At 36.7% G+C, this 14904-nt stretch overlaps 1 protein-coding gene across 1 annotated transcript in view; it reads right to left on the reverse strand.

The window, feature by feature from the left end:
* Positions 1–14904, reverse strand: part of LOC110465704 (tolloid-like protein 1) — a 304885-nt gene that overhangs the window by 41491 nt on the left and 248490 nt on the right. The window contains exons 6-8 of the mRNA XM_021521705.1: positions 10229–10436; positions 8865–9112; positions 4633–4674 (exon numbers count right to left, since the gene is read on the reverse strand). Coding sequence (XP_021377380.1) covers positions 4633–4674; positions 8865–9112; positions 10229–10436 — 498 coding nt within the window. The remainder of the gene's footprint in view (positions 1–4632; positions 4675–8864; positions 9113–10228; positions 10437–14904) is intronic.

Consider the following 14904-nt stretch of genomic DNA (forward strand, 5'->3'; position numbering starts at 1 on the left):
CGCTGTCCCGACCAAGACATACCCTTCAAAGCGAAAGTAAACAAAAATTTACAAGCAGATAAACACGGTGAAAAAATAATAAAATACGATAGTACAAAGTACGCAACGTAGAAAGAATTTCACCCGTAATATAAATCAGAAAACGTTAAAAATAAATAACGTTTACCGAAACAAACAACCGTCACTGAAATAAACAGAGGTCGGAAATTAACCCACAATAATGGCGGACCGCGTGGCACACCACCGGCACACGTGGAGTAAAATAACTGGCTGTAAAAGGCACAAAAATAATTTTTAACAAGGGCGGATGGGTATAAGGCACACAAACTGCGCAATAAATTGAGTTAACACTCTAACCAAACCGACAAAACAAAGTTTTGAAATGGAGCTAGCTCCGTGCATCAGCAGGCAGGAGGCGCCATAAAAGGAAGAGGAAGGGAGATCACTCTGTGGCTCTGTCGTCAAGATATGGGTTACGTCACGGTAGGGAGGTAGGTATATTTGAATCTTTTGTTTTTGGGCTACAAAGATGGGTGTAGGTATTGTATATGCATACTTAAAGTTATGGTAATTATTACTGAAATGAAAAGGTGATGCTTACTGGGCACCAGTACTATACATAGAGATGTTTAGGAGTGCAGTGGTCATGTGTGAGAGTATGAGGACTGTGTAAAGGACTGTGTTTATAGGGGTTATAATCCTCAGATCTCTATCAATCCTTCTGGGAATGTACTGAACATTTCCTAACTAATGCTCAGCCTAAAACTGTAAAGGTCAAGATCATTCTACCATTCTTATTTAATCAACTTCGTATTTAATCTTATATTTAGAAAAGCCTCATATACCATTTGAAAAGTTATATCATTATTAAATTGATTACTTTTTCAAAAGCAGTACTTCGGGGAAAGTTTATTTGGAGAAAAAATAACGTTGATCTCTTAGTGTTGTGCATGTGATGGTATTGGTTATGCACTCACGTGAAGGAGGATGGAGAGAGGATATCTCACTCCTAATAGAATTACAACTGTTTCTAAACTTGTACATGCCTTTTTACAAATATTTCAAACATTCAGAAGTACCCATATAACAAGTTTAGGAGGCTAAGAATGATTACTTGTACTCTTGGGAGAGCTTTGTGTAACAATTTTGCTTTCCTTGAGCAGCTATAACCCCTATATGTGCTTACTAGTAGTAGTTTTGTTTCCTCTGCTTTGGAGTGCACAGACAAAACTAATCCATAAGCTACAATTCAGTATGGAGCACAGAGACTACACTAATCCATAAACCTTTTTGTTTTCTGGTTAACTAACTGACAGGTCATTTTGAATACTGATTTACCAGCTAAATCAACATCATCAACCCGCCTTAAGAGTACCGCAGAACCAGAATTAAGGAGAAGTGTAGAACCATGGTTAGGAGGTGTCATTTTGTAACGTCCCGGTAATCTAGATTATTAATGATCACAGGAGCAACAGGTGGATGAAGCATCCTTTATACACCTAATAGGAACAATTTTTTGATAAGATTTTGATTAGTTTTAGTGGAAAAGGACAAGAGGCCTTTAGAAAAGGATACCAGCTCATTTCCTGTTGATGAAGCTAAGCTCACAGGTCTACTGTACTGTACCAGGTCAGGAGACAAATTACAATATTCCTCTGAACAGTATCAGGATAGGGAATACAACACCACATGTCACACAGCCCCACCAGTATGGGACAAACTCCATCAAACAAAACTACACTTACAAACTCCTCTTAAAACATCTAAAACTGATTGAACTTAACAATTCACATATTCCAAAAATATACAGCAATTCAGCATAGCTCTTTTTTTCGATTTGACACAACCTAATCTTTTAAGTTAGTTTTTAATATGACAAATGTGATGGAACAAATTGAAATCCAGACTAACAATCTACCACAGTACAACCATACAAATACAATGTACCACCTCAGAACTTTACAATTTATCATCTAAGGACCAATAGACCTTCTAACAAAGGTCCAGACAAACAATCTACCACAGTACAACCATACAAACACAATGTACCACCTCAGAACTTTACAATTTACCATCTAAGTACCAATGGACCTTCTAACAAAGGTCCAGACAAACAATCTACCACAGTACAACCATATAAACACAATGTACCACCTCAGAACTTTACAATTTATCATCTAAGGACCAATAGACCTTCTAACAAAGGTCCAGACAAACAATCTACCACAGTACAACCATATAAACACAATGTACCACCTCAGAACTTTACAATTTATCATCTAAGGACCAATAGACCTTCTAACAAAGGTCCAGACAAACAATCTACCACAGTACAACCATATAAACACAATGTACCACCTCAGAACTTTACAATTTATCATCTAAGGACCAATAGACCTTCTAACAAAGGTCCAGACAAACAATCTACCACAGTACAACCATATAAACACAATGTACCACCTCAGAACTTTACAATTTATCATCTAAGGACCAATAGACCTTCTAACAAAGGTCCAGACAAACAATCTACCACAGTACAACCATATAAACACAATGTACCACCTCAGAACTTTACAATTTATCATCTAAGGACCAATAGACCTTCTAACAAAGGTCCAGACAAACAATCTACCACAGTACAACCATATAAACACAATGTACCACCTCAGAACTTTACAATTTATCATCTAAGGACCAATAGACCTTCTAACAAAGGTCCAGACAAACAATCTACCACAGTACAACCATATAAACACAATGTACCACCTCAGAACTTTACAATTTATCATCTAAGGACCAATAGACCTTCTAACAAAGGTCCAGACAAACAATCTACCACAGTACAACCATATAAACACAATGTACCACCTCAGAACTTTACAATTTATCATCTAAGGACCAATAGACCTTCTGACAAAGGTCCAGACAAACAATCTACCACAGTACAACCATATAAACACAATGTACCACCTCAGAACTTTACAATTTACCATCTACGGACCAATCTACCTTCTAACAAAGGTCCAGACAAACAATCTACCACAGTGAAACCATATAAACACAATGTACCACCTCAGAACTTTACAATTTTCCATCTAAGGACCAATGGACCTTCTAACAAAGGTCTAGACAAACAATCTACCACAGTGAAACCATATAAACACGATGTACCACCTCAGAACTTTACAATTTACCAGCTAAGGACCAATAGACCTTCTAAAAAAGGTCCAGACAAACAATCTACTACAGTACAACCATATAAACCCTATGTACCATTGTGAAACCATACAATTTACCATATTAGGACCAAACAACCTTCTAGCTCAGGTTCAGACAAACAATCTACCACAGTGAAACCATACAAACACAATGTTCCCCCTCAGAACTTTACAATTTTCCATCTAAGGACCAATGGACCTTCTAACAAAGGTCTAGACAAACAATCTACCACAGTGAAACCATATAAACACAATGTGCCACCTCAGAACTTTACAATTTACCATCTACGGACCAATCTACCTTCTAACAAAGGTCCAGACAACCAATCTACCACAGTGAAACCATACAAACACAATGTACCACCGCAGAACTTTATAATTTACCATCTAAGGACCAATGGACCTTCTAACATAGGTCCAGACAAATAATCGACCACAGTACAACCATATAAACACAATGTACCCCCTCAGAACTTTACAATTTTCCATCTAAGGACCAATGGACCTTCTAACAAAGGTCCAGACAACCAATCTACCACAGTGAAACCATACAAACACAATGTTCCCCCTCAGAACTTTACAATTTTCCATCTAAGGACCAATGGACCTTCTAACATAGGTCCAGACAAACAACCTACCACAGTACAACCATACAAACACAATGTACCACCGCAGAACTTTATAATTTATCATCTAAGGACCAATCAACCTTCTAACAAAGGTCCAGACAAATAATCTACCACAGTACAATCATATAAACACAATGTACAACCTCAGGACTTTACAATTTACCATCTTAGGACCAATAGACCTTCTAACAAAAGTCAAGACAACAATCTACCACAATACAACCATATAAGCACTATGTACCACCTCAGAACTTTATAATTTATCATCTTAGGACCAATCAACCTTCTAACAAAGGTCTAGACAAACAATCTACCACAGTACAACCATATAAACACTATGTACCATTGTGAAACCATACAATTTACCAGATTAGGACCAAACAACCTTCTACCTCAGGTTCAGACAAACAATCTACCTACTTAGAACCAGACAATATACCATTTTTAACAAGAAAATCAATCTACCACCGAATAATCAGACAAATGTTCCACCAGGTCGGTAATGACTTACTCTTTTGTGTTCATCAATATAAATGACCTGTCCTCACTAACATTTCTTCATTATCTCTCAAATTATCACCATGGTTACCTACTCACTCTAATTTTAATTTGGTTCCTTGTGTCATGATAGAGAACTTAATTTAACACAATGTGTTGAAATTCAGCCCCAAAGGTTTGTGTACTAAAAGGTCATTGCTATTCAATGAAGGTTGGACTGCCATAAAGAACAGATGTTGCCCCACTAGACTCTAGATTACGTCTGTTTGTGGAGAAATTCTGCCTACCTGTGCCCACAATGTGTTGTATATGTCCCTCATTCATATCATCTGAAATAAAAAAAATAGACAAAAAAATCATTAGTCTTTACACCTTTAGTGCAGCTTCACTTTAGCAATATCACATCAACCTAAAGCACCTTCATCAGTCAACAATGCTTGCCATTCCGACAACCTCACACTTTACCATGCCAGTTTTCACCTTATATAACACTGTGAATTTTACAGATTACCAAATGCTGTGACAGATGATGGGCCTTGCAGCACAAATAAAAGTTTTATTCCCAAAAAAGAATTGAAAACTGGAATATTGTATTTTGAGTTTGTTCTGTTATAGGAATGCAGATCACTGGTTACTGACATACATGTATTAAAATGGTAAAAGACAAAAACATTTATTTTGTAACATGTATAAGATTCTGTTGAAAAAATGAGAAATAAAATTGAATGTGATGTTAGAGCATGTGTAAGCATTTGAAACCCATTGTCCATAGATTCTGGTTTCAGTCCAAGAGTAATGACATTTCCAGCCTCCAAAATACATTTGAATGTGCAAATAGCCTCATTAAGTCATTCACCCCTACACAATAAAACTCGATTTGATTTGGAAAGGTTCAAATGTGATTTTAGGGGGAAATGGATTGAGTAATAACCTCAAAGTTGATACAGCATAAAATGCAGAAATATCAACGTAAAGTTGGGTTTTGTACAGCCACCACTAATCCAGTTGTTCATACATCCAGTGTTTAACAAGACATATTTATCTTTTTCTATTTAAATTGTTCCTTTAGCTATTATTCCGTCTTTGCGTATTGCAGAGTTATCTTCTCTTGGGAGCAGGTATTGATTGTTACGTCACTTGTTTGTGAGAGTAACGTCATCAATTTTTGAGAAAACGACGTAATTTTCTCACACAAACCAATGAGGTAACAATCAATACCTGCTCTCAAGAGAAGATAACTCTGCAATACGCAAAGACGAAATACAATATAACTACTGCTTTTGTCGGGAACAAAGGATTATCAACAAAGGAGAGTAAGTGAATTATTTACTGGAAGATCATCTTCTGGAATTGAAGATGGTTGGATTATCTGCTGGGAGTGAAGATGGCCAGATTATCTGGAATAAATTAGATGGATTATCTTGAAAGAAGATTGCTGGTAGAATTGTGACTGGGGAAAAAGATGCTGGATTGTCTACCATGGCAAGAGGAGGCTGAACTATATCCTGGAAACCAAAGTGGCTGAAATATCTACAGCATACAAGATGGCTGAATTAGTTGCTTCGTACCAAGATGGCTGAATTATTTACTGGGTACCAAGGTGGCTGAATTATTTGCTCGGAATGAAGTTTAATGGATCATCTACCAGAAACAAAGGGGGCTGAATTATCTTCAACAAAGGAAGGTGAATGAATTGTCTACTGAGACAGAAGATGGCTGAATTTTCTTCAAAAAAGGAAAGTGATTGTTAATTTACTGAGATGGAAGGTGATTGACTTTTCTACTGAAAGCAGAATTGGCTGTATACTGGAGCCTCGGTCTGGCTAAAGCTTTTATAAACCCTTTTGAAAAGAAAACCCATACCTTGCAGGACTTTGATGAAAAAATGATAAAGATGAAATAATCAACAAGTTTTTTGAAACTAAAATCATCAGCGGGGTTAGACCAAGACTCAAACCCTGGTCCTCAGATTGTTATCCTGTTTCTCTAACCAAGGGGTTAGACCAAGACTCAAACCCTGGTCCTCAGATTGTTATGCTGTTTCTCTAACCAAGGGGTTAAACAAAGACTCAAACCCTTGTCCTCAGATTGTTATACTGTATCTCTAACCAAGGGGTTAGACTAAGACTCAAGCCCTGGTCCTCAGATTTTTATACTGTTTCTCTAACCAAGTGGTTAGACAAAGACTCGAACCCTAGTCCTCAGATTGTTATACTGTATCTCTAACCAAGGGGTTAGACTAAGACTCAAGCCCTGGTCCTCAGATTTTTATACTGTTTCTCTAACCAAGGGGTTAGACAAAGACTCGAACCCCGGTCCTTGGATTGTTATACTGTTTCTCTTTTAGACAAAGACTCGAACCCTGGTCCTCAGATTGTTATACTGTTTCTCTAACCAAGGGGTTAGACAAAGACTCGAACCCTGGTCCTCAGACTGTTATACTGTTTCTCTAACCAACTGAGCTGCCTCTAGTCAACAGAGGTAGCCTGCCCCACTGAACTACAGTTGTATCCAAAACGAACCACAGGGGAGGTAACTGTCTATACTTGTCTTTATAGGAAACTAGATTGCAGCGGGGCAGGGATCTTTTAAAATAATGTCTGACTTTTCTTACATATGTATATCTGACTATCATGCCAAAAATATTTAGCAACAAGCTTTACCTTTATGAAGCAAACATTCAGAAAAATTCTTGCTTCTTATAGTTGGCAGCAGTGAGAACACTTTTACATTTATATATGACACTGATTTGAATTTGTTTCTTCTTGTTTATTTTCTCTTGATTTTTTTGAGGTCAATCTAGTTTCTCAAATGTTGTTTTCACTTTTCCAACATCAATGAAGTACATTATGCATTATTTCTTTTAAAACATAAAAGAATTTAGGGAAAGTAGGTCTAAAAACGTCAGTAGGTGAAGATGTAATTGTTTCTGTAATTAACAAAGAACCCCATTCTGCGGAAGAACCAGGGCAAATTTCCAGGGGTAACTAACCTACAGATTATATAGACTGCCAGGGTCATACAGCCAGGTCTTATTGAAGTGTGACTGGATGTTGGTTACCTTGGGTAAATGCTAGCCACATCCAGTGTGTCAGGAGGCGGGTTACCTTGGGTTAATGCTAGCTACATCCAGTGTGACAGGAGGCGGGTTGCCTTGGGTAAATGCTAGCCACATCCAGTGTGACAGGAGGTGGGTTACTTTGGGTTAATGCTAGCCACATCCAGTGTGACAGGAGGCAGGTTACAGAAGGTTAATGCTAGACATAGACAGTTCAACGAGAGCTGGGTTACAGAGAGTTAATTCTACTGTACAATGTCTGATGGTAGCATCTACTGAACTGCAATAAGAGACATTGAATCTAATATATCTAATACATAGGTTTCTGAGTAAGCCATATACTGAAAGTATTCCCCATATCCATTCACATTACTCATCAATCTGTGAGCAGTATTACAGGTCTAACAAACAAGTTCTAACTCCTTTGCTGACACCAAAACCTGCAGGAAACACATATGTACTGGCGTCAACTCTTTACATATGACATTCGTGCCAAATTTGGGTGGTTGAGGATTTTCCATCTTGGTACCAGTCTTACATCATTAGTGACACACAGTAGATTTAAGCCTAGGGGGCAGTTGTATCAGCCTCTCCCTAAAACATCATTACAAACATACTGATTAGTGGTGTTGAAAGGAAGGCAGACAAATATTGCCAATTTATTTAGAATTGTGTGTTTGAGTTTGCTGTAGGTGCGGTGGAACGGAGGACAGGCAGGCATACACTTAAACCTTCTAATCCAATCTCATTGGCTGTCCTACACAAACCTATACTACCAATACATTTATTTATGCATGAGGTAACCTGCTTTTGTAGATGCCTGCTGGTTAAACTGTTTTAAAAAGATGCAATTAATAAACTTCATTATTTGCTGATAGAGTTCTAATCTAACAACAGCTCCCTTTAATATGTAATTCAGTTACATAACACTACTGAGGACCTCTACACGAAGAATGATTAAAACACTTAGCTTGATAAGGAGGACAGGCCTTTGATAACATAGATTAAGAAATGAATAATGATATGTAAGATACAGCAGGGGTTAATTATTTGTTTTAGGGGAGAAATGTGTGAATATTTCAGAAAAAAACTAAACTGACTGTAATGGTGTGTTTTGATGGGTTTTCAAGAACAACATCGCCTGATGTTATCTCTCCGACTGCTCTTTTATGACTTATTTTATTTCACATGTAACAAATGTGATGTGAACAATATGTAAAAACTTCAACAAGGGTTTCCATGTAGATAAACAATATCAATGTTTAAATATCAAACCTAAATGCCCCATGACGCCAGGAATGGAACCAATGTCTTCCAGTAGACTGGGTTTCAGATGCTTAAAACACCCTTGCTTTCTATGTCAGAGGTAGTTCTTTGCTAATTATCTGAGGGTCAAATCCAAGAAACCTGATAACAGGGGTTATAAAATAGGTTACAGTTTATATTTCTCCCTATACTTACTTAAATTAACAAATGCACTACTAAACTGGTAGGATATATTGAACCCTTTACGGTCGAATGCGAAGTCAACGTTGTTGTCGAGAGTGGTACTCTCCAGGTCCACCCTCCCACTGCTGGTGACAAACTCTATGTAGAGGAATTCCTGACTCGAGTAGAACTCCACATTTCTGTAGCTGCCACAAAAGGTACCAATGACAGTCGCGGCCCTGTCACGGCCATCCCTGACCTTGACATAGTCAAACGGGCAGCTGTAACAAACACAGGTCTGGTTACAGGCAACAACCAGAAGTTAGATACTATCATATCATTAGTAAAGTACATCAAAACCGGAAACAATTAGGCCTTAATAGGTAAGAAATTATAGACAATTTTATTTTGAGTTGAAGTTGTAACCTCAAAGTTAGGTTAAAGATAATACTATTGCCAGTAACACTGATGTAACATCAGTGTTACTGGCAATAGTATTATCTTGTTGACCTTAAGGTACATCTTTAGATCATTGCCAAGGTTACCATACATGTAAGATACATCTTAAAATCATTGCCAAAGTTACCATACATGTAAGGTATATCTTTAGATCATTGCCAAGGTTACCATACATGTAAGATACATCTTGAGATCATTGCCAAAGTTACCATACATGTAAGGTACATCATTAGATCATTTCCAAGGTTACCATACATGTGAGATACAACTTTAGATCATTGCCAAGGTTACCATATATGTAAGGTACATCTTTAGATCATTCCCAAGGTTACCATACATTTGAGATACATCTTTAGATCATTGCCAAGGTTACCATATATGTAAGATACATCTTAAAATCATTGCCAAAGTTACCATACATGTAAGGCATATCTTTAGATCATTGCCAAGGTTACCATACATGTAAGGTACATCATTAGATCATTGCCAAGGTTACCATACATGTGAGATACAACTTTAGATCATTGCCAAGGTTACCATATATGTAAGGTACATCTTTAGATCATTGCCAAGGTTACCATACATTTGAGATACATCTTTAGATCATTGCCAAGGTTACCATACATGTAAGGTACATCCTTAGATGATTGCCAAGGTTACCATACATGTAAGGTACATCTTTAGATCATTGCCAAGGTTACCATATATGTAAGGTACATCTTTAGATCATTGTCAAGGTTACCATACATGTAAAGAACATCTTTATATCAATGCCTAGGTAACAATACATGCAAGGTACATACTTAGATCATTGTCAAGGTTACCATATATGCAAGGTACATCTTTAGATCATTGCCAAGGTTATTATACATGAATTTAAGATACATCTTCCCACCATTCCTATTTTTACAGTACTTGTAAGGTACTGCCACACTTACTAGTCTCCGCCATGGTAGAGGGAGAAGTCAATAAATTTGATGTGTATGCGTTGCCCGGGAGCCCCTTGGAGGAGGTAGTTACAATGGAGACGGTCAGGGTAGAACCCCGGGTAGGTTGGTGAAACAATATATCCAGATGGTTTCCGTACTCCATTGATGGTGAAGTTACAAGTTTCTGGGTCTGTTTGCGTACCAATTGCATACACAGCTGAAATAAGAAAACATCTCTTCAATCTAACCCCTCCATCCTCAGTGTCTACATTAGAGTCGCTACTCCAGGTCTGGAAACGTCTAATGTGGGCCCCGGGGAGGAGGGGTTACTCATCAAACACAGACGTGTACATACAGCACAAGGTCACACAGTGCAAAACATAACACTTCAAGGTCATTGAAAGCAGGTAGATAGATGTTTAACAGTGAAAAAGTTCATCTCAAGAAATGTTAGTGCTACCCAGTAAATATTTAGCTTACTCACAGTAACAAAGAAAACATCAAGAACATTCAGTTTGATACAGAAAGCATCAATGTTAATAAATGTGACACAGAGTGCATAACAATCATTGAGTTTGACAAAGAAAAGGTTGCTGAATATGACAGGCTAAAGTTTGTCATTTAACACAGAAAGCATCAAGGTTATTAAATGTGGCAGATAACATCAAGGACATTGAATGTGACAGATAACATCATGGTCATTGAATGTAACAGAAAATTGAAAATCAAGGTCATTGAATGTGACAGAAAACAACAAGGTTATTGAATGTGACAGATAACATCAAGGTCATTGAATGTAACAGAGAATTGAAGATCAAGGTCATTGAATGTGACAGAAAACATCAAGGTCATTGAATGTGACAGAAAACATCAAGGTTATTGAATGTGACAGATAACATCAAGGTCATTGAATGTGACAGAAACATCAAGGTCATTGAATGTAACAGAGAATTGAAAATCAAGGTCATTGAATGTGACAGAAAACATCACGGCCATTGAATGTGACAGAAAACATCAAGGTCATTAAATGTAACAGAGAATTGAAAATCAAGGGAATTGAATGTGACAGAAAACATCAAGGTCATTGAATGTTACAGAAAATTGAAAATCAAGTCATTAAATGTGACAGAAAACAGCAAGGTCATTGAATGTGACAGAAAACATCAAGGTAATTGAATGTGACAGAAAACATCAAGGTTATTGAATGTGACAGATAACATCAAGGTTATTGAATGTGACAGATAACATCAAGGTCATTGAATGTGACAGATAATATCAAGGTCATTGAATGAGGCAGAAACATCAAGGCCATTAAATGTGACAGAAAACATCACGGTCATTGAATGTGACAGAAAACATCAAGGTCATTGAATGTGACAGAAACATCAAGGTCATTGAATGTAACAGAGAATTGAAAATCAAGGAAATTGAATGTGACAAAAAACATCAAGGTCATTGAATATGACAGATAACATCAAGGTCATTGAATATGACAGAAAACATCAAGGTAATTGAATGTGACAGATAATATCAAGGTCATTGAATGAGGCAGAAACATCAAGGCCATTGAATGTGACAGAAAACATCACGGTCATTGAATGTGACAGAAAACATCAAGGTCATTAAATGTAACAGAGAATTGAAAATCAAGGTCATTAAATATGACAAAAAACATTAAGGTCATTGAATGTGACAGATATCATAAAGGTCATTGATTGTGACAAAACATCAAGGTCATTAAATATGACAGATAACATCAAGGTAATTGAATATGACAGAAAACATCAAGGTCATTGAATGAGACAGAAACATCGAGGTCATTGAATGTGACAGAAAGCATCAAGGTAATTGGATGTGACAGAAAACATCAAGTTCATTGAATGTTACAGAAAAACATCAAGTTCATTGAATGTGACAGATAACATCAAGGTCATTGATTGTGACAAAGAATTGAAAATCAAGGTCCTTTAATGTGATGCAGAAAACATCAAGATCGTTAAATGTGACAGAAACAATGAGGTCATTGAATGTGACAGAAAGCATCAAGGTAATTGAATGTGACAGAAAACATCAAGGTCATTGGATGTGACAGAAAACATCAAGTTCATTGAATGTTACAGATAACATCAAGTTCATTGAATGTGACAGAAAACATTAAGGTCGTTAAATGTGAGAAGAATATCAAGTTCATTGAATGTAACAGATAACATCATTGTGATTAAGTAAATGGACATGTCTGAAAACAATTTCCACAAATTTCTGAAATGATTGAAGTAATGAACTAATAAAGTACATCATTCATCCATTGGTTTGATTATTGTTTATTTATTTATTGGTGTGATAATCGTTAATTCAATCATTTATTTGATCAATTGATCATTGGTATTTAAATCCTCGGTTGGATCATTATTAATTCAATAATTGATTGGACTATTGTTTCCTGTATCCCTTAATATTAGGAAATATTTAAGCATCTACTGTTCTAATGGATTCCTGAAATATGCAGCACATTATATTCCCGAGGGATGTAATGCAGGATAGATCCCTGTATACATTTGTCATGAATGTGTTATTTATTACAATAATGTCAGATTAATGTGAAGGCCATCAATAAAGCAGCAGTAGAATGACTCCAGAATGCAGATTCTAAGATTCCATAGAAACACTGTACAGAATATGTATTCTGAGACAGTCAGGATATGATTGGTTGCTATAAAGATTGTCATGAATGTGTTTTGTTTGGTGAGTTTTCCTGTCTGGAGTACAAAATGTAAGCATGCCATGAGGTATGGGAAGGAATTGTCTCTATTCAGGATGAAATGTCTGGTGAGGAGACACCTCCCATACCCATTTCCTTCTCCTCCCTCCAGTCTTACACATACTTCTTCCTTCAACTAAATCTTACATACAAACCTGATCTGTGTACCTTTAACAACTCAACAAAACTCTGCCCAAGGAATGTTACCTAGCCATAGCATTGGAGGTGTTGGGTATTCTCAATTATGTGTTCATTTGACCTCAAATTGATATCAACTGACAGCCACCCGCTTATCCCCGACTATATACATTGGTGACATGCTATTCCAATAAATATTTTATATGTTATTTGTGAAAATAAACTGACACAGATTTGTGGTGATTGAGACCTGCAAGTCATCACCAAAATGTTTTTTTTTTTTACAAATGACAATTGTGAGGTAGAGTAATTCTGAGCTTTGATCTGATCAAGAGTCTCACATAAATGAGGAAATGATTGAAAAAGATAAAATAGTGAGATTAAAATCTGGCAGGTAACATTTGCTTATCCAGAGTGCTCCATCAGATACTTATGTGCTAATCAAGAAATTAATTAACCCAGAGTCTTGCATGATATAACAATGTGCTAATCAAGAGATTAATTGACCCAGATTCTTGCATGATATTACAATGTACTAACCAAGAGATTAATTGCCCCAGACTCCCAGGATATTACATTTGTGTTAATCAGAGATTTTCATTACACAGAATCTTACAGAAAATAACAATGAGTAAATCAAGAGATTTAGTGACCCAGACCTATTGTCGCTGACTTGGATCAGCCAGAAGGTAATGGTGAGGACAGCCTACAAGTGCAGACAACATTCCAGATTAAACAGATTCTAAACATGGTATTTCATTACAGAAACACGAGACTACATCCTTACACTATTCCTAATTAAACAAAGATGATGAAACAAATGGAATTGTTTCTATTTTATCTTGGGTGTAAAAAACACTTAGGTACATGCACAGACTAATAAAAGCAGATTACATGATGTCTAAATAAGCCAGTGAAACTTATATATGATACCAGTGTTTTGGGATTTTGACAGAATGATCCTCTGTGAATTTCAGTCATGACAGCATCAGTGATGATGACTTCAAGTAGTGACAACTATTTATAACATACTGTCACTTATTTGAGAGTTGAAGGACTATTTATTTTGTTTTAAATAATCACAACTTCAGTGTGTGAGACATTGGAGGAAAATGGTTTTCATTGATCTCAACCTAAAGATACCTTAGACTATTGTAAGAGCTCATTACTGGTAAGTTGAACATTCAATCATTGATTGCTTGATGTGACTGTAAATTAGAAGAAGCAATCGTCACACAGACAATTGTTACCAGATAAGTCCGATCAAGATTCCCAACCTTAAAGAGGAAACGTTTCACTTGATATAAAGCATGCAGCCAATGAAACCTGTGTGATTGATCCTTTCTTCTGTTTCTGATACAGCGCCTTTACAAAAATAGAACCCTGATGTGAAAAACCAGACCGATACTTGATTTCAAATCACGGACAGGTGCACAGTGCAAAGGATGTAACTCAAGCTCATCAAATCACAGATGGGCATTAATTACGCTTTGTGGAAACTGTAATTTGTCTCTGTTAAGGTTTGATCCAATTTAAATTCTGTGTTGGTGACGAAAATAAATGAGAATCTACCATGGACACTGGAATATTGAAAGTCACAAGGGCACCAGATTGAGTCAGATCCATAAGGGGGTGAACACTAAGCATTGAAGATCAAGGGAAACAAAATATTAGCTGTACCTACATGAGGACCGCTGAACATTAAAGTCAAGGTGGCACCAAGCAAAAGTCATTCCAACATGGGGATGGACACAAAGTGTTGAAGGTCAAGGTGGCACCAAGCAAAAGT

The sequence above is a fragment of the Mizuhopecten yessoensis genome, unplaced genomic scaffold, assembly GCF_002113885.1.
Source record: "Mizuhopecten yessoensis strain PY_sf001 unplaced genomic scaffold, ASM211388v2 scaffold11099, whole genome shotgun sequence".
Taxonomy (NCBI): Eukaryota; Metazoa; Mollusca; class Bivalvia; order Pectinida; family Pectinidae; genus Mizuhopecten; species Mizuhopecten yessoensis.